Source organism: Canis lupus, chromosome 7 (assembly GCF_003254725.2).
Source record: "Canis lupus dingo isolate Sandy chromosome 7, ASM325472v2, whole genome shotgun sequence".
Taxonomy (NCBI): Eukaryota; Metazoa; Chordata; class Mammalia; order Carnivora; family Canidae; genus Canis; species Canis lupus.
In genome coordinates, this window is record NC_064249.1 from 15,763,718 (window position 1) to 15,781,935 (window position 18,218).

At 45.9% G+C, this 18,218-nt stretch overlaps 1 protein-coding gene across 7 annotated transcripts in view; it reads right to left on the reverse strand.

Annotated features, from left to right (window-relative positions):
- Positions 1-18,218, reverse strand: part of RGS8 (regulator of G protein signaling 8) — a 40,462-nt gene that overhangs the window by 8,317 nt on the left and 13,927 nt on the right. For 4 of the 7 annotated variants that reach the window (XM_035719283.2, XM_025430022.3, XM_025430021.3 and 1 more), the window contains exons 2-5: positions 18,036-18,109; positions 15,935-16,063; positions 13,326-13,427; positions 12,410-12,474 (exon numbers count right to left, since the gene is read on the reverse strand). In XM_035719283.2, the coding sequence (XP_035575176.1) occupies positions 12,410-12,474; positions 13,326-13,427; positions 15,935-15,960 (193 nt within the window). In that variant the 5' untranslated portion in view covers positions 15,961-16,063; positions 18,036-18,109. The remainder of the gene's footprint in view (positions 1-12,409; positions 12,475-13,325; positions 13,428-15,934; positions 16,064-18,035; positions 18,110-18,218) is intronic. The other 3 variants (XM_025430018.2, XM_025430025.3, XM_025430024.3) reach the window with 1 other exon arrangement.

Genomic DNA, 18,218 nt, shown 5'->3' on the forward strand with positions numbered 1-18,218 from the left:
ATCCAACAAAGCGATAGTGCCACTTCCATTCATTCCTTCACTCATTCATACACCCATTATGGGACCCAGGCATTCTGTGAGGTGCTAAAAACAGGCACAACTAAGCCCCTCTGAACTTGCAGTAAAAGGGCCATTTGAGCCAAGAAAACATAATTTGGTAATTACGGTATATGTGACAAGTGATTTGATAGGTAAAGCATAGGTTGTGGTGAAAGTACCCAGGAGGGATGGGATACCCGAGCCAGACCTAAGAGCCAGACCTAAGACTCACAGGAGGAAGAAGCTTCTAAGCTGAGATGTGAAGTTGAGAAGCAGGAAGCTAAGTGAAAGAAGAGAGGGGAGGATGGAGAAGAGGATTGCAGGAAGGGGGAGCCACACAAGTAAAGGCCAATAATGAAGAATGTTTAAGTAATTAGATATTAGTCAGTAAGACTAGTGTTTAATAATAATAATAATAATAATAATAATAACAATGTAAACAATTATTGAGCCTACTTATAAGATACATCAAGAGGTCTGTGAAAGAACCAGAGAGATGGAAGGATAACACAGCACTGCCAAAGGCCAGGGGAGCGAAGGTTTCGAGGAGGAGGAAGTGGCCATATGTCCAGTGGTACCCACAGGTCAAGCTAGCTGCGGTCTGAGACATGGTGGTTGGATTCAGTGATGAGATTCAGCAACCATGGGCAGTTGTGGCTCTAGTGGTGTGATGGGCACCCTGGGCATTGTGGTGAATGTGGGGATGAATGGGAGGAGAGGAAGCAGAAACAGCTAATTTCGATGTCTCCTGCAAGAAGGGGAGAAGAGAGATCATGCAGCATAATTGGAAGGAAATAGGACAGGTCAGGAAAGAAGATTCTGGGGGTTTTTTGGTTGGTTTTTTTTTTTTTTTTTTTTTTTTTTTTTTTGTGAAACAGCCTTGAGTATTGATTAAATGTTGATCTAATCAGAAAAGACTGGTTGAGTAGAAGGAGTTAAAATTTAAAAAAAGAAAGAGTTTAACTGATAAAATGTTGCTCCTAGGAAGGTACAGAAAATGGCCTGAGAAGAGCATTATGATGGGGAGAGGAAGAGAAAGGGCTGCATGTGGATACAGAAAACTTTCTAGTTTGGGTACAGGAAAATGAAGGAGTTCCTATCTGATTGTAGCTGGAAAAGGTGGTGGGATGTAGGGATGGTAGGGTTTTATTTTTATGTATTTATTTAGGATTTGGGGCAGGGAATTTTTATTTATTTACTATATGCCATACTTTTAGCTGGGGATTTTGCAAACACCAGCTCAATTTATTTTCACAACAATGCTGATCCATAGATAGTAGCACTCTAGTTTTCCAAATGAAGACATTAAGGCTTACTAACAGAAGTCGAATAAGTGTCCCAGTTACACAGCTGGCAAGAAGAGCCTAGTTTCCCTACCAGGTCCATATGACTCCAAAGCAAGATCTTTTCAGGTGTATTTGCAGGCAGAAGGAAAAGGGCAAGCGAAGAGAAAAATTAAAGAATCAAAAGAATATATCCGGTGGAAGCAAATCCTAAAGAAGGAGAGGGACCAGCAAGAAATAGGAGAAAGTAGAGAAAGTCAAAAGTAGAGAAAAAGAAGGTGGGCTGGATGAAGATAGAACTGGTCAGGGAAAGGACATCTTTGAGACGGATAAGGTGGAACAGCCTTGATCTTCATCAATTTGGAGTGAAGTCCCCGCGAAGGCAGTCTGCCTCCATGTGCTAGGCTTTGAGGATACAGCATGAGTAAATCAGATGAAGTCACCACCTCACAGCACTCAAAAGCTAGTCTCGTGTCACAGACATTGGACAATAATTTAAAATAATTAGTCGGATATGGTAAGTCCAGGGTGTGCTATAGGGGTTTGGAGCAGCTACTTTGGAAAAATGAACAGGAACATGGTAAGAAACAGGCACACACTTGTGAAGTCCTAGGTTCCAGTTCCTGGACACAGGTATGATGCCCCAGGAAGGGAGCAAGAACTTCTAGTTTGGGGATGCGCCCATCATTCAAAAAAAGGACCAACAGTTCCAGGTTGGTAAATGAAGCTGGAACCGGAGAACAGCAAAGATTTAGGATCTGAAAGTTGGAACGTAGGAAAAGGGGAGAAGAAGGGTAAACAAGAGGTCAAGGGGAAAAAAGGTTGAAGTTAAGAAGCAATTTTGAAAATGACCACTGCAGGCACCGATTGAGTACTTACTTTGGGCCAGGTACCGCACTAAATGCTCTATGAACTTCCAGAATTTGCTCTACATAGCAAAGTTACAGCACGGGTCCTCATGATATTACCACTTTCTAGAGAGATAAAGGAAGCTTAGAGAAGTTAAATAACTTGCCCAGGGTCACTTACAGATCACAGTAAGTGGCATGGATGCCAAATTACAAAGCCAGCATTCTTCTGTGAGTCGGCAGTCCAGTCTCTGGCTCTGCATGACGGTGGGGCCTAAAGGATGCCCTATACCAGCAATGGCTGAAGGGTGGGGGGAAGGAGTGCCATCTCAGCCCAAGACAAGGGGGCCATGAGTAACTCCAGGGATGATGATGTTTCTAGGAATGATGACAACAAATGAGGTGGGGAGAACCCGGAAGAGTCACTGTGGAAGCTGGAGGAGTATCTTGGAGTAGAACAACCTGGAGACAAGGATGGCCATTGGCAACAGAATGCAACTGAATTACACTGGAAACAATTGAGACTGACTCAGGTGAGGATGGGGACCTGAAGTAAAATGTGTGGCAAATTCATACCCAGCTCACGATTGTCTGTCAGCTTCATTGAGGCAGCCTACGGAACCCTACTGGTCTGCCTGGGATGGGAGCACTGCTGTCCCAGTGGGGAGCATCTGTTTTGATCAGAGTCAGCCCCATAATTAGCTCTATGACCTTGGACCACACATTCAACTTCCCTGGATCTCAGCATGCTCAGCTGTAAAGTGAGGGGGATGGATCTGATTAACTCTCCCTGGGAACGTTAGTGCTCTGCTCTGCGCTCCCTCTGCCACTCATGCCTGTTCAGATACAGCTCTCAGCCTCCTCCTCAGCGACACTGTCACCGCCACACACTGAGACTTACCCTGAGGCCAAGCTCTATATTGTCCAGTCTATGTATATCAACCCATTCAATTCTCACACCAACTCTATCATCAAGGCAAGAGTTTCTGGCAAGATAGGCTGGGTCTGAATCTGTGCGACCTCAGAAAAATGTCCTAACATCTTGAACCCTGCCTCATCTGCAAAATGGGAAGAATACTGGGATTTGCTGCTCCAGATTGTCATGAGGTCAGAATGAGGTGAGCCACGTGAAAGTGCTCTGTAGCTCACTAGGAGCAGTCTATAAATGTGAGCTCTCATGGAAGTTTGTTTCACAAATAGGGTAAGTGAGACTTGGCAAGTTTAAGTTCACTGTTTTGGGTCGCTCAGCCAGTAGGAGGCGGACTGTGGGTTCCCACACACATCTGTGTGACTTCAGAGCTCACTGCCTGTGTCTCCTCTTAAGATCCCCAGAGAGCCTCATGTTATCTCTCCCTCCAGTAGCGGGATGGACAATAATCCCAAATCAAGCAATCACACTGGAAGCACATCACTGGAAGGCAAACATGCTGTCCAGCTCACAGAGCTGGAGAGTCTCCCGCAGGAGGATGCGTGCCATCACCTTATCCGCGGTGACAACAGAGGCCACGAGGTGCTACCAACAACCTAGAATCTGCCTAAACTCCCCTCTCTCCCGCAGCACGGCCACCTCCCCAAGGCGTCACACAGAACAGACTGGTACATTCCCCAATGGTGGCCTGGGGACACTGTCACAAATCACGGTCGAGTGACCTCATGAAGATGTCGAGCCCTCTCAGGCAGCCTCAACCCCGAATGTGGTCACCTGAATTTCCAGGGCTGGCTTCTAAGACAGCGGGAGAGGAACCAAAGTACTATGGCTCTTAGGGATCCCTGGGTGGCTCAGAGGTTGAGCATCTGCCTTTGGCCCAGGGCGTGATCCTAGAGTCCCGGGATCAAGTCCCGCATCAGGCTCCCTGCATGGGGCCTGCTTCTCCCTCTGCCTGTGTCTCTGCCTCTCTCTCTGTGTCTCTCATGAATAAATAAATAAAATCTTAAAAAAATATATGGCTCTTAAGATGTGTCAGGGATTTCAAAGGAAGAGCTTGAGGAGAGACGGGCACAGTGGAGAGAGGGCCTAGGCCGTCCGGGACGTGTGAAGCCGCAGCGCCTGGACAACAGCTTGCGGCAAAGACAAAGCTCACGAAGCCCTGCACAGAGCGTGCCTGGCCACAGCCCTCCTCCGCTCCCCCACCCCTCTCACCCCACTCTCTCCCCACCCTTCCATATCCCCAGGGCCACCTCTGAAAGGGGTGAGGGTCACCGTGCAAAGAAAACCTCCTCCCCCCCCACCCCGAGAACAACAGAAGTGAGGGGGGCGGGAAGGTCCTCCGGGGCTGCAGGAGCCCTGCACCTTCCCAGAGCAGGTGGCAGCAGCTGGCTCTGCATACAGACCCCCGGCCCAGATCCGGCCCACCTCTCCTGCTTAGGGACCCAGCAGAGGCCTTGTATGGGACCCGAACCAGAGGCATTTCTCCTCAGCTATATCCTTGCCTCCTCCTTCCGACCCCTCCTACCTCTTCCCTGCCAACCTGCAAACTTTCTGGCTGGTCCTCTCTCTGCCTCCTCAGCATCTTTCCCAGCCCTCACCCTCTTCCTCCGTCCTCTGTCCCCTTTGGCCCCTCCTTCCCTCTACCGTACCCCTTCTCTCCACCAGGACCTTCTCCTCCCCCTCTGCTTGTCCATAAAGTGGGGTTGGTTAAAACGAAGGCTCATGCACCCTTCCTGCCATCCCTCACTGTGACACAGCTGTGCCCCTCTGCCTGGGCCCCTGTGCCCCCCAGACCCGCCCCCTCCCAAATACTCGGAGAACTGGAGGCCTCCCCATTCGATCTTCACACATTTCAGGCAGCTGGCAGGAGTGACTTTTCTCTGATCCCTCAAGCCATCCTGCCTGGGATTCTGTCCGGAAGCTGCTCTATTCTGGCCTTGACACACACCAGCTGAATGCGACCTTGGGCACTGCCTCAGTTTCCCCCTCTGTGAAATGCAGATCCTAGCAGTACCTGCTCCATGGGGCCCTGGGGGTGAGGTGAGTTAACACAGCACTCGGTGAGCACTCCACTCATGTTAGTGACCGTCATGCCTGTACCTCGGTGGCTTGAAGAGTCACCATGCATAGTAAACATGCCTAATACCCCCAAATCATCCTGATAACTTAAAGGTCATAGGTGGTAAACAGTCAAGGAAGATGAGAGAGAAACAGGAGGAGCTGCCTTTTTATTTTATTTTTAGCTTCATTTTTCTCATTTCACTTGGGTTTTCTTTGTATGACATTGAAGTCAAGGCTCTATGAACATTATACATTTTTTTTGAAATTAGTGTCTATCTAGTTGCAGAAAGGGAAAGGCTTGTGTCCAGAATTCCTGGAACACTCAGCAGAATTCTGGCATCCCCCCCGAGCATACACAGAATCTCCAAGAACATACCCGTGGCCACACGTGCTGCCTGCGGCCGGCACTCTCCCTCTTAGTTCTGTGATGCAGGGTGCTTACATAAGAGAAGAAACTGGGTCACTATGAATGAGCGGTGCAGCTGGTATAGCAGGAAGGGTGGCTTAGGTAACAGTTCAAAGTCCAGGAGCCCTGATTCAGCTGGCACGAGGGTGGGCTTGAGCCTAGCTCAGTTCCCAGGCTTAGAAAATTACAGGATCACATGAAAGATTTGGGGCAGGGGGCAACCTCTCTGTTTACCAAAGTGCTGTCCCAAAGACCAGAGTCCTCTTGCATCCCTGATTGATAGGAAAAAATAAACTGGTGAATGGGTTCCAAGGTCAGACAGAGGATAAGAAAGGAAAATATATTTATAATATCCAGGGCACATTTACTAATGATGAAGTCAAAAAATCTTTCATTCAGAACCGAGTTCACTACTTTGAAAATTGTGATGAGAACAGCATTAGGATCAAAGTCATTCTTTTGTGTCATCTATAAAATAACTGGGGCTTAGCAAGGTTTAGGTAAGGAGATTATTTAGAAAATAAACTATTTCCAATTACTGACATTTATTGGAAGCAACTGTCATGCTAATTATACTTCAGTCTTGTGATTAACATAATTTTCTTCAATGATCTTCACTTTGTTAGTGTACATATAGCAAGATGGTGTGTTATAATAATAGTAGGACTTGATAGTTGTTAGACTCGGAGCCAGAAGGGACATAAGAGACCCTATGATCAAGCCCTACATTGGACACAAGGGAATGGTGAAGCTCTAAGGTTGGGTGATTTCTTATTCTTAGGACATGGTATCAGCAGACTAAGGACAGCTGGGTCTTACAGCTCCTGTTCCAATATTATTTTCTATTTTATCAAGCAGAAGCTGTGTTGAGTAACACCACCAACAACAACAAAAAATCGAGCTAGAGTCCGTATCTGCAACTAGTATAAGAAATTAGCAAGAAGTTTTCTATTGAAGGGGAGACAAAAGAGAAGCATCCCTAACAGGGTAAACGCATTCGCAAATAACTCCTTTAATACAAGAGAATTAACATAAAAATCCAGGTACACCAGCCCATCACCTGAGAGATTCTGAAAAGTAAATGTCCAAGAATATTTGTCTAATTAGTTTGACATAGAAACATGGCAGGGAGTCCCAAAAAGGGAACATATCAGATTCGCCTGCAGGGCTTTTGAAAACTACATCCCCAGAGGGATTTTCTCACATACACTGAGGGGGAATTGGGAAGGGATGAGGGAGGGATGCTAAAAGCTCATCAGGCAAAGGGGGGGGGAGGTATTATGGAATTTGAATAAGCTCCCCTCTGCGACTCTAATACAATCTCTATCCAACCCTTGTGGTCAACCTTCAGCGGACTGTGGAAAGAAGCCGATGCCATCTCAGGCATCCGGGAAGCCTGGAATCCGTGTTTGCTCAGTGAATTTAATGTTGTGTAATAACAATAATAATCAAAATCGTTCTCCTTCGTGGAGCCCCTGTATGTCACATTATCACGCTTAGCATTTCACAACCATAAATCACATTTAATTCTCAAGACAACTGTGCAAGGCAAGTCTTATCATTCCCCTTTTACAGATGAGGAAAGAAAGGTTCAGAGAGGTTATGTAATTTGCCGAAGGTCACACAGCTGATAAGCAACAGAATGGGTGTTGGAGGCCCATCCAGTTGCTTTTCATTCAAACCTTTTTTTGCAGCAGGCTTGGAATAGTTGCCTTTTCTATTCCAGGCACTCCTTCTAGACAAGTTAAATGCACCCACATTCCTGGGTGCAAGTAAAAAATATAGCAATGCAGACAGGTTGGCAAGGAGGAAGAGAAGCTCCTTTTTCGATCTGTGTCTACTTCACATATCTCTTTTTAAACCTCAGCCTCAATTTATCCAGAAAACACACTTGCCATATTTGTTTGTTTACTGTGAATACCATCCACCATACCTGCTACGTTGGTGGCATCTGTGATACACGGACAACATACCTCTGAAGGGATGTGTTGCCTCAGAACTTTGGGAGGCTGGAATCCAGTGTTCAGTGGGGTTCTTGGAAAGCACAAGCCACCTGCCTCACCAAGATGCTCCAGATTCATTGCTTTACTTCCTTATGCTTTAGAGCAGTGCTTCTCAAGCTTCTGTGGGCTTCAATATTACTGAAAGGCTTGAGCAAAACTTACTGCGCCCCACCCCTAGAGATGCTGACCCAGTAGGTCTGAGACAGAAGAACTCCAGAATTTTTGTCTCTTACAAGCTTCCAGCATCTGCTGGTGCTGCCTTCTTTGGATCACACTTTGAGTAACACTGTTCTAGAATTTTTTGGCTTGGAGAAGGCTGTGGGGAGGGCTATGCAATAAATAGAAACTGGATAGTTAAACTGTTCATTCTAAAGCTAATGACCATTTGGATGAATAATTAAGGAATTTCATTAGCTTGTAACTTTCACGTTTTTGCTTGTTTTGGGTTTTTTGCTTGGCTACTGTGTGACCAGATCAAATCATTATATTTTTGTATATCTCAATCATTATCCCAAAGGGGCTAATTTAAAAAACTAAAAACTTCTTTCTTGGTATCCTTTTTGCAGAGTTGGATACTAACTCTTTGAATACAAAAGAGCTCTCAATTGTACTATTCCACTAACCTGGCATTCCCTGGGTGGGCCTGGCAGGGACAGGTCGCCTTTGACCCTCTGCACTCTGTGCAAACAATGAAACAAAGCCAAGGACCAAATGGATGCCCAGGATGAGGTGGTCTGTCATCCAGGTGTAAGATCAGGCTGAAAAAATTCAGAGGAAGGGGAAGGAATCCTGTCTACACCTTCCCCTTAAAACTGGAATGAATCCAACTTTTATGTTAAAAAAAAAATCCCACAAAAGAAGGAGGAAGGAAGGAAGGAAAGAGGAAAATTCGGAGTTTGAACTGATTCGGAGTTCAGGACCGAATGTCCCACTAAAGACTTGACAAATAGCAAGCATATGCCTGAACCTCATGAGGAAATCAGAGCAGAAGACATACAATTTTGTGCCTGTTCTCCCACAACCCATCAGAAAAAAATCTCCAAGCTGCAAGCCTTCACTCTCCTGGGTACAAGCTACAGAGGCAGAAAGGCTTCTGGGTGTGTGCACACACACATGCACACACACAAACCCTTAGGGGCCATCTAGCTGCACAGCTTATAGATACCAAGTCTAACTGTACTTGGATAAACAGGAAAAAGATGCCAGATTAACTCCTTCCCTAGTTAATAAAGTCGTCAGCAATTTTCATTTTATTTTTCATTTTATTTTATTTTTTTTAAAAAAAGCCCTCAGCAAGTGGCTGTCTCCCAGACCTCCCTAAGTGCTTCTTCAGCTTTATACTTGCAAGCAAATGTGATTGGAAATCAAACTGCTCCAAATATTTGCTGTCTAGATTTTTTTCCTTTCTAAAGTTTTTTGGTTTTTTTTTTTTTTTTTTTTTTTTTAAAGGTGCTTTCTTCTTTTCCTGAGGTTTGAACCTGAGAAGTGCTCCGTACACAGCAGGACCCTGCCAAGGACAGAAAGCTTCATAACACAGGTGCTTTAGCCCCTCATTTGGCTGCTTGCACCATTTCAACTTTGAAGCCTTTTTATGTAACCCTGCAGGCCGTGCTGACTCAAACCACCTGCCTGGGCATTTAGCTATGGCTCAGTCTCACCATCCTAGAGCAAGAGGATAGGATTGGATCCAGTTTCTGAGTCCTCCTATTCCAGATTCCTCATTGTATAAATGAAGAACCAGATTTTCCAAAAGATTGAGGGATTCCATCAAGGCTACCCAGCTGTTTAGAAGCAGAACCGGGTTAAAATTGTCTGAACGCAGGTCTGACAACCAGCTAATGTTCTAAACCTAATTGTGCAGAAGCATGTTCTCCAATTATGTGGAAACCATGCTCTAAATGAAAAGCAGACCTGCAGCTGCCAGGTCAGTGAGGACCTCTAATACTGACAAAATGGAATTTAAGAGGAACACCGAACGTCAAGATCCTATCTGAAATCTTGACACTCCCTAGTTTGTAGTCAGTACACTGTTTTATTTTCTTATGTTGTTTATATGCATGTCCATGTCTCCAAAGGCTGTATTCTCCACCAAGGAGGTACTGTCCTGTTCATCATTGTGTCCCTGCCCCCAACTAGCTGCTTAGCACAGACTTTGAACATAATGAACACTTAGTACACCTTTCTTTAAATAAATAAGTGCCCAAAACACTCAAGCAGAGCAGGAAGGTAAAGATGCTCTTATAAATTGAGAATGGCTGCTTCTCCTTCTGCCTATGTCTCTATGTGTGTGTCTCTCATGTGTGTGTCTCTGATGAATAAAATCTTAAATAAACAGAGAATGGGAACAAAAATAATTATCGGAATTATGTGAAACAGAAAACTCAGGGAGGGCAGTGGCCTAGGTATAGAAGACTACCAGGGGGTGGTTTCTAGACTAATGCACCTTTCTTTTCCTGGAGCTCATTCAGTGATTCTTTCTTTACTTTTTAGGACATTTTGCTATCTTAATTGAAAGCCCTGCACACCTCCGATCAACTGCTGTCCCTCCTAAGAGACCAGCATACATCCAATCCCTTTGGAAAAGCTTAATCAGCCCTAATTGAGTCACAACATTAACCCAAATTAATTAGACTTTAAGAAAGTTGTCAATACCCTTCAAGGTAACCTGGCTCCAACTCCCTCCTAGCCTTCACAGGGAGAGAGCGTCCAAGCTCTGAAACCTTGAAATTCTGCCAATGACCCACGAATACAGGCCTCTTTCTTCTCGAAGACATTCACTCCATTGGCTTTTTATTTCCGTACTAAACAGAAATCAAAACAGAACATCATACTCCAAAAAGGATCACAGAACTTCAAAGTTCCAAAAACCTATTTCTGCAGTGGTCTGACAAAGAAGCACTCTGGTTTCAGCTAGTAACCCTTTAGTGGGATCCCCATCTCAGAAATGTATTACTGCATCCCTGGAAACCGAGACCACCCCCAACAGAAGGAGAAGCAAGTCTTCAGGTCTAAAAGTCACTGAATCAAACAAACAAAATTGAACCTCTTATAACTCCAGGTCTTTGCAGCAATCCAAATATAAGATTCTATCCACTAATTTAACCACCATAAGCTCTGTCTATGGAATTTGGCTCAGCACTAATTGGTGGCAAAATTTGCGAACTTATTCTTAAGGCGCATTTATTTTGCATTTGATAAATAAAAGCACCATTTAAAAAAAAATCACCATATTCTTACAAAACACCATTAGTTAACTAGAGAACCCAAAGTGTGTCCTCTTATGAAGATCCCCTTATCCAGGTGACAGACAGGTAGCACACAAGTATTGCCATCACCATTTCAGAATGAGGAAACAGCCTCAGGGACTTGAACTAAGTGAGTCAGTCATGAAGCTGAAATAGAAACCAAACTTCAAGATGACCTTGAAGCAAATGCAGCCAGAAAAGAAGTTGTTAATAGTGACACTTGTTTAGCCTGACATAACCCCAGAAAACAAGTCAAACTAGCCTCATAAGAAACAAGCCTTACTGTCAAATCCTAACTATTATTGTACATATGCCATTACCTTGGCAAATTCACCACATAAGCTTGCTGTTTGTGACATAAGCCATATGTCACACATGCTGTATCTATGCTGCCTTGTTTTCCTTCCTAAGTATAATCCATAGAACACAAAAATGGCTATTTGTCTCACAAAACTAGGTGCTACAATATATGCTTATTCTTATATCTTGCATTTCATTTTAAAATCTATTCAAGAGTATTTGTTAACCAGTTTATTAGGATCAGGGGCATAGTCAGAGGGAGCTGTCCCCATCCAGCTGTAAGCAAAAATCACTTCTAAAGACATCTAAAGATTGGCGGATCCCATCAAGACTACTCAATTATCTAGTAGCTGAGCTGGGTCAAAATCAAGAACACAGGTGTGACTATCAGGCCAATGCCCTTACCCTCACTGTACAAAATCATGTTCCCCAATGAAATGGAAACAAGACTCTGAGCTAAAAGCTACCCTTCTGCTCCCAGATTGATCAGGATTTCTAATATTGACGGGAAGAATTCAAAAGGAGCACTACAAGTCTACATGAAACCTTTTCTCTTCAAAAGACTCTTCTCTCTTCCTCTCCTGTGCTCTCCCACTCCCATGTATTTTATGCCACTAGGATCTCAAAGCCCGATGAATTTGAACTTGCTCATGACGAGAAAAAAGCAAGAGCTGAAAAGTTTGGCTGGCGTCAAAGTGCCCTTCCCACGCAGAAATATGCACGATAATTTCTGCAATTTTCAGGGGGAGGGGAAGGTATGAGAAATGAGGAAAGGGGAAAGTGAAAGAGGAGAGAGGGACAGAAGAAATGCATCCTAGTAAAACTCACACCCAGCCGGAAACTGAGGAGTGTGATACCCCAAAATAAAAAGCAACAAGAAAACCCAAAACTATGCCAACTCAAGTGACTAACAAAATGTATAGAACATTCATCTGACAGATGAGTAACCCAAGGCTCTCTGGGGACTTGGGGGGAGGTCATTTAATTTTATAAACAAGATCTAGGATGGACACGAGACTATTGTTCCCACCGAGCCCATCATTCTAACGCCCTAAACTAAATTATTTCTTATGAAAACACGAAGGCTTCTTGGAACCATACTTTTAACCCAGAACATAGAAAAGAAGGCCCTCTTCCCACTACATTTAAATGACATCTTGTTATCTATATAGTCCCCTATGCAGGAGGCTCTGTGAGTGCAGGGACTATAGCTGTCTAGGGCACCCAGCACAGCACCTGCATCATGGTGGGCATTTGGTGCCTCTTTTGCTAAGAGGAAACCCAAATTCTACTTACACTTATGGGACAGAAGCACATCAAAGGAATCTGCCCACCTCGTGGCTTCTTCTGTGGATAGTCTCCTAGGAAAGAAGAAACATCTCTCTTGAATATTTCTGAAATGACCCCCTCTCCATCAGCAACCATGGAAATTTGCTATGGAGAAGAAATCGGAAAAATGGCGGGGGTGGGGGGGATGGCAGTGCAAATGAAAACCACCTGTAGGCCTGCAATTCTATCACTGTAAATGTGTACATTCTTAAGTAACTGATGGCAAACCTCAGTAAGGCAATTCAGCATATTTCGTTTGTTGGCTTTCAGTCTAAAACACCAAGCTAAATACGTACAGGGTATGAAGATGTCAAGATAACCATGGAAAGAAACCGGCCTTAGCATGAGAAAAGGTGGGCTGAGCTCCCAACTCTATATTTTACTGTGACCTTAATCTCTTCACTTCTGCAATGGGGATCATGATGCCCATCCCCGAACCCTTGAGAGTTAGATGAGGGGCATCTATGATATCATTGAACACAGTACCTAAACGGTATAGGTACCGAGTCCAGATCACCTGAACCTAAACAGATTTTTAGAATATATTTGAATGTTTTTCTCCAAACTGAGAGCTCAGACTGACAACCAAGTAGAACCAAGAAGCCTCCTCCACCATAGCTTTATACAAGAGCGGTGGATAATACAGTTTTCTTACAAGTAAGAAAAGGGTCCCTACTCTGAGTTAGGTCGCACATTTTGAAAAGGAAAATTCATACCCATGCACTCACGTTCAGGGATCTAAAAGGAACCACCAAGTGGCACGGATTTATTGTCACTGGACTCATCCGGTCAACAGCTCACTAGAGGAGAACAGGTCCTTCGGCCCAGTGGTGGACGCCCCATGGTGAGCACCCTGGGAAGGCCACAGGGCCAAACTACTCACTTTAGAGCACGGTTGGGCTTGTCAGGAAGAATAGCTGTGAAATCGCTACAGGAGTCTGACTTGTGAGACAGGCATCCCAGGCGGGTCCTCATCCCTTTGTTCCTGCAACAAGCACAGGGGCAGACGGACGGGGACTGTCATGATCATAGCCGTCAGCTCCATAAAGGGGCCCCTGGAACTGCTGCTGCGGGAGCCTGTGCCGCCTCCCCTGACCCCCACATCCTTCCCCAGGTGGTCCCTAAAGATTTCATGAACAAGAGGAGACATGCCTAGCCGATCAAGGGATATACTCACTCCCTAACTTGACTACTGGAATAGTAATAGGTACCCTACCCCTAGAGGCTTAACGCTTCTTTCAAAGCTAACATTCAAGTTGATAGTAAGTCAATGAAGGTCATTAGCTTGGAAGAATTTCTAAATTAGGATTCTCTGTAGGGAAAGGAAATACAGGGAAGACAAAATAACAATTCACATTTTGCTCTCCCACTAGGAGGGCAAAGTAGCAGCAGCAACAGCAGCAGCTCCTAATTACAAAGCCCCAGAAGTAGTACCCGTAAAGAGAGTGGAGGGTTGCTTGCATAATACAGGGGGGCATGCCACAGAACCTCCGAGCACAAATGAAGCTTTAAGGCAAATTAATTCTGACTCAGGTTCTCCTCCCCACTTATCCCCCAAACCTGGGGCTGTATATGCATGAACGGCTGTGGACCAGCAGAGAGCAACACCTGTAGGCGAAGGCACGAGCAGCTGGTACGGTTGAAGTTAAGAGCCAGGGCCCCTTGTATTTAAACACACTTGTATTTACCTGACGGAGTTCTCATATCCCTATTTATGTTTTGGCTTATCTCAATCAGCATGTTTAAAACTTTAACATGTATGTTTAAAGTTCTCTCTCTCTCTCTTTTTCAATTTTCCTAAGGACCAGATACTTAAATGTTATCTGTTAGGGAAGGTCCAATGAGAAATTACACTAACGTCTCTTTCGGACTTTCAACATTAGCCCCTTTTTAACCTTTAACGAGACATCCGCCAACTATGGCCCGGCAAGATGCCTGTTTGTGTAAATAAAGTTTTATGGGAACACAGCAACACCCATTTATTTACATATGTCTAAAGCTGCTTTCAAGCGCGAAGGCAGAGTTGGGTGGTTGCAACACAGACTGTATGGCCCATAAAACTCAAAATATTTACTCTCTGGCCCTTGGCAGAGTGAGTTTACTGACCCCTGACCTTTAACTATGGCAGCTCTTTGCACAAAGAGCAAAGGTAAGTGGGAAGGGTTTGGTGTAATCACATCAGGCCTGAAGAACTTATAAAAGGGCACTGCCACGTGCACACTGGTAACACTTTGCCACGGAAATAGTCCCGGAGATATTATTCTCCGTGTGGAAAGGAAGTCCTCCCAGCCTGGCTCTCCCTTCCCCTGTCTCATGCATCCTGGGCCTGGGTAGAGACGCTAGGGGCCATCCAATTCAATCTCTTCCTTTCACTCCAAATGAATTTTCATCCCTGACCTAGCTAATTGTTCAAAGAAATCTTATCCAACAAACGTCTACTGGGATGGTATCACATTTGGCAAGGATGGACAACATTTGTATTCCACAGCCCATCTCTGAGAGCCTTTTAAAGCTGGAACATCCAAGTTCCCAGAAATATCCCCTCTCCTGCAGAAAACTAGGCCTGCACGTCCTGTGCTCCCACCTCTTATCTCAGCCAGGCGCATTATGAAGCCATCAATTTGGTGGCCTTTCAAAACATTGGCGATAGCCATTCTCTCTTCTGCGATGGTGAGCATCTTATGTCCACTCACTCTCAAAAATCACAGGGGGTTCTGACACCAGGCCGAGTGAGCAACTGATTAAGGGCCCTTGAGTCACCACTTTCCGTGAATTCAAGTAAAGGTCTTGCTCAGGCTGTACCAAGGCCACAACCCAACCTTCAGTGAGTCAGTTCCCTCCTTCGTGCCACAGGATCATCAATCACAGAATAGTCAGGTCGATGTCCCCAAAGAGCAATTAAGAAGACTTCAAAAAATGGCAAATCCACACAAGTCATCTAAGGAAGTTTCACAGGGGCCAGTGTAAAGGGTCTACTTGTTACCAAACCAACGGTGATTCTCCCCAAGAGTTTGCAAAAATCTTCCACAAAATATCCTTTGGGGCCCAACGGTTTTCATTTTCCATCTTGTCTAGCTGAGACCTGAATTACAACCTTGTTAGTTAGGTCTGAAATAATGGGAGCGGAAGTGCCAGTCACAGGTTAAGGTTACTTCAATGCAAGCAAGCAAGCAAGAAAACAAAATTTTAAAAAGTAAGCTTGCCCTCATCTTCCCTCCCTGTTCCAGTACCTCAAAGAGGTCCCTAAGTGGTTCAATACAAGCTCATGCACAGTCCCACCCCAGAAGTCCCATCAGTCAACAGGAGGGCTTGGCACTGAGGTGGGTTCTGCTGGCAAGAAGCGCCCCGGAAAGGAGGGCACAGTCCACACGGGTGGCCTGAGAGGGTGGACTCAGGCGGACCACCCAGGGGATTAGAAGGCTGGGGCAGGCTCACACAGCAGGGAGGAGGAAGAGGAAGGGCAAGAGCAGGAAGACAGGTTAGCATCATTACCTGCGTGGCATCAGTAAAGCGGCCATGCAGGCACGCGCTTACGGTTAACCCTCTGGCCGGTGTGCAGGGACGTCAGGGCGGGAGATAAGACTGCGGGGCACAGGGATTTACCCTTTCACGTCCTCTCACCTAAAATCAAAGAATCTGCTGTAAGAGGGGGGCCGCCCTCTCTTATCTGACTGTGCTACAAATCCTCTTGGATGGCTTTGCACTGATGGAACACCTCCACACACACACACACACACACACACACACACACGCAGCCCATTCCCCACAAATCCCTGCTTGCCCTGAGGGAGGGTGACTGACCAAGGCTGAACAGGTACAGATCGCTGGGTGGCTTCACATCGCAGTCTGGCGGTCAAAGGCTCCCATTTCCCAACCAGTGGCCATCGATGGTGAAGTGGGGCACGTGCCTCAGGGGACAAAGGCATGGGCCTGGGCAAGCCAAAAATGACTGCTCTCTTTGTTTGATTCCAGTGGGGCCCAAGTGACCAGGCAGCCAGGGATGGGGGAGGGAGGGTCAGCACTTGCTCTAGAATTATTTGATTGGCTGCTCTTCTGATTCTCACCTCCCTCTAAGGGAACCCGTCCTGGGGGTGGGAATGCAAGGAGCCTTGGGAGGGGATGAGCAGGAGGAAGGGTGGAGTAACTCAAGGGAGACTTGTCAGGCCCCGTCACTGCACAGGCCTGCTCCTTTGCAGGATTACAGGCACAAGCTGGTGAGATGAATATGCAAGCCATGCTCTCTTGCCCATATGGAGGCCGCCCCACCTGCCCCAGCCCAGGGACTGGCCCATTCCTGACCTGAAGTAGGGAGGACAGTAGGAAAGGGGATATTGAGGTTGAGGGCTCGTGGACTGAACTCCTCTCTCTCCTGAGGGTACCATCCTCGGTGCTTCAAACCCTTTGTTCCCACAGAAATGATAGGAAGAAACATGGGAAGAGAGCAGCCTATCCGTAAAGGGCTCCCCAGGGGAACCCTGACACCAAACATAGAATCCATTTTAAAAGAAACCTAATTTAGGTAGATAAGGCCCCTACCCGGTCTACTCCATTTAAATTGTTTTGATATTACACGGAACGTATCACAAATACTTTTTAAAATACCTTCTCTAATAATATCAAAATTGGTAAAATTAAAACATGGCTTTGTTAACACTGAAAAAAAAAATTGTTAAGAGTTTGTGTAAAAGCTCAACCTCCAGGAGACTGAGCTTAGATGACATCCCCCCCGACAGTAGGGACATCTCCTTAACCTTTGTTCTAATGGTGCATACACCTGCCTGGCCCAGACGTCAGGACATCAAAGCCCTTCACAGAGTGAAGCTTCTCTCTCTTCCAGCTGTAAGAAATCACTGTTTGGGGCACCTATGCCTCATTTTCCCTTGCTTATGGGCTCTCATCCTGGAGGAGGGGAAGCCTGTGCCAGGGGCCTTCGTTATACCGGGTGATGAACAGAACCAGGGAGGACTCCCCACAAACACAGCAGGCAAGGTCATTTGGGGCAGGCATTACCAGGCCTCCAGTCCCTGCCCTGTCGCTCTTCCCGCTCCCGCTGCTAGCTCCCACTGGCTTGCCAGGACCACTTCATGCCTGCCTCTCTCCCTTCCAAATCCAGCGCTGCCCACCGTGCCCACCCCCGCCCCCCCCAGACCCTCCACCATCCCTTCACTTAGCCCAGCCTTGAATTCAATTAAATCGGAATCTGCAGGAGACTCTGGCCCCTGCTTCCTCATTCATCCCAACCCCAGTGCCTCGGGGCTCTTAATTCCATCTGGTCCTTGACTTCTAGGGGATGGAGTTTGGGGTCACTGGAGCCCAGAAAGGCCCACGGAAATGTGCCCTGTTAGGCAGACATCCAGTTACAGGTGACTCTGGGGCAGACAGGATGGGACATATGGAAAGAGGGGACTCAAGGTAAAAACAAAGGTTAAAAGCAAAGAGCAATGCTTTTTAAAGAGGGGAAGAGAAACTAAGAGTCTCAGCGGGGAGAAAACAATCAATATGCATGGAGAGGCAGGTTAATTAAATATGGATAATGCAATCAGCCCACATGGGCATCTTGAAGAGGAGAGAGAAAAGCAAAAGCAATACTCACTGTCTTTGACCAGTCCTCATGGCCTGCAGGTCTTTGCCAACTGGATGGTCAGAGAGGCTGCAGGTTAAGGAGTTCTGGGGAAAGAGTAGATCTTTCTTTTAGCAGTCAAATCCTTGATGGGTGAAGAACATGTGTGCATGAATGCACAGGCACACTCGTGCGTGCACACACACATATACACAC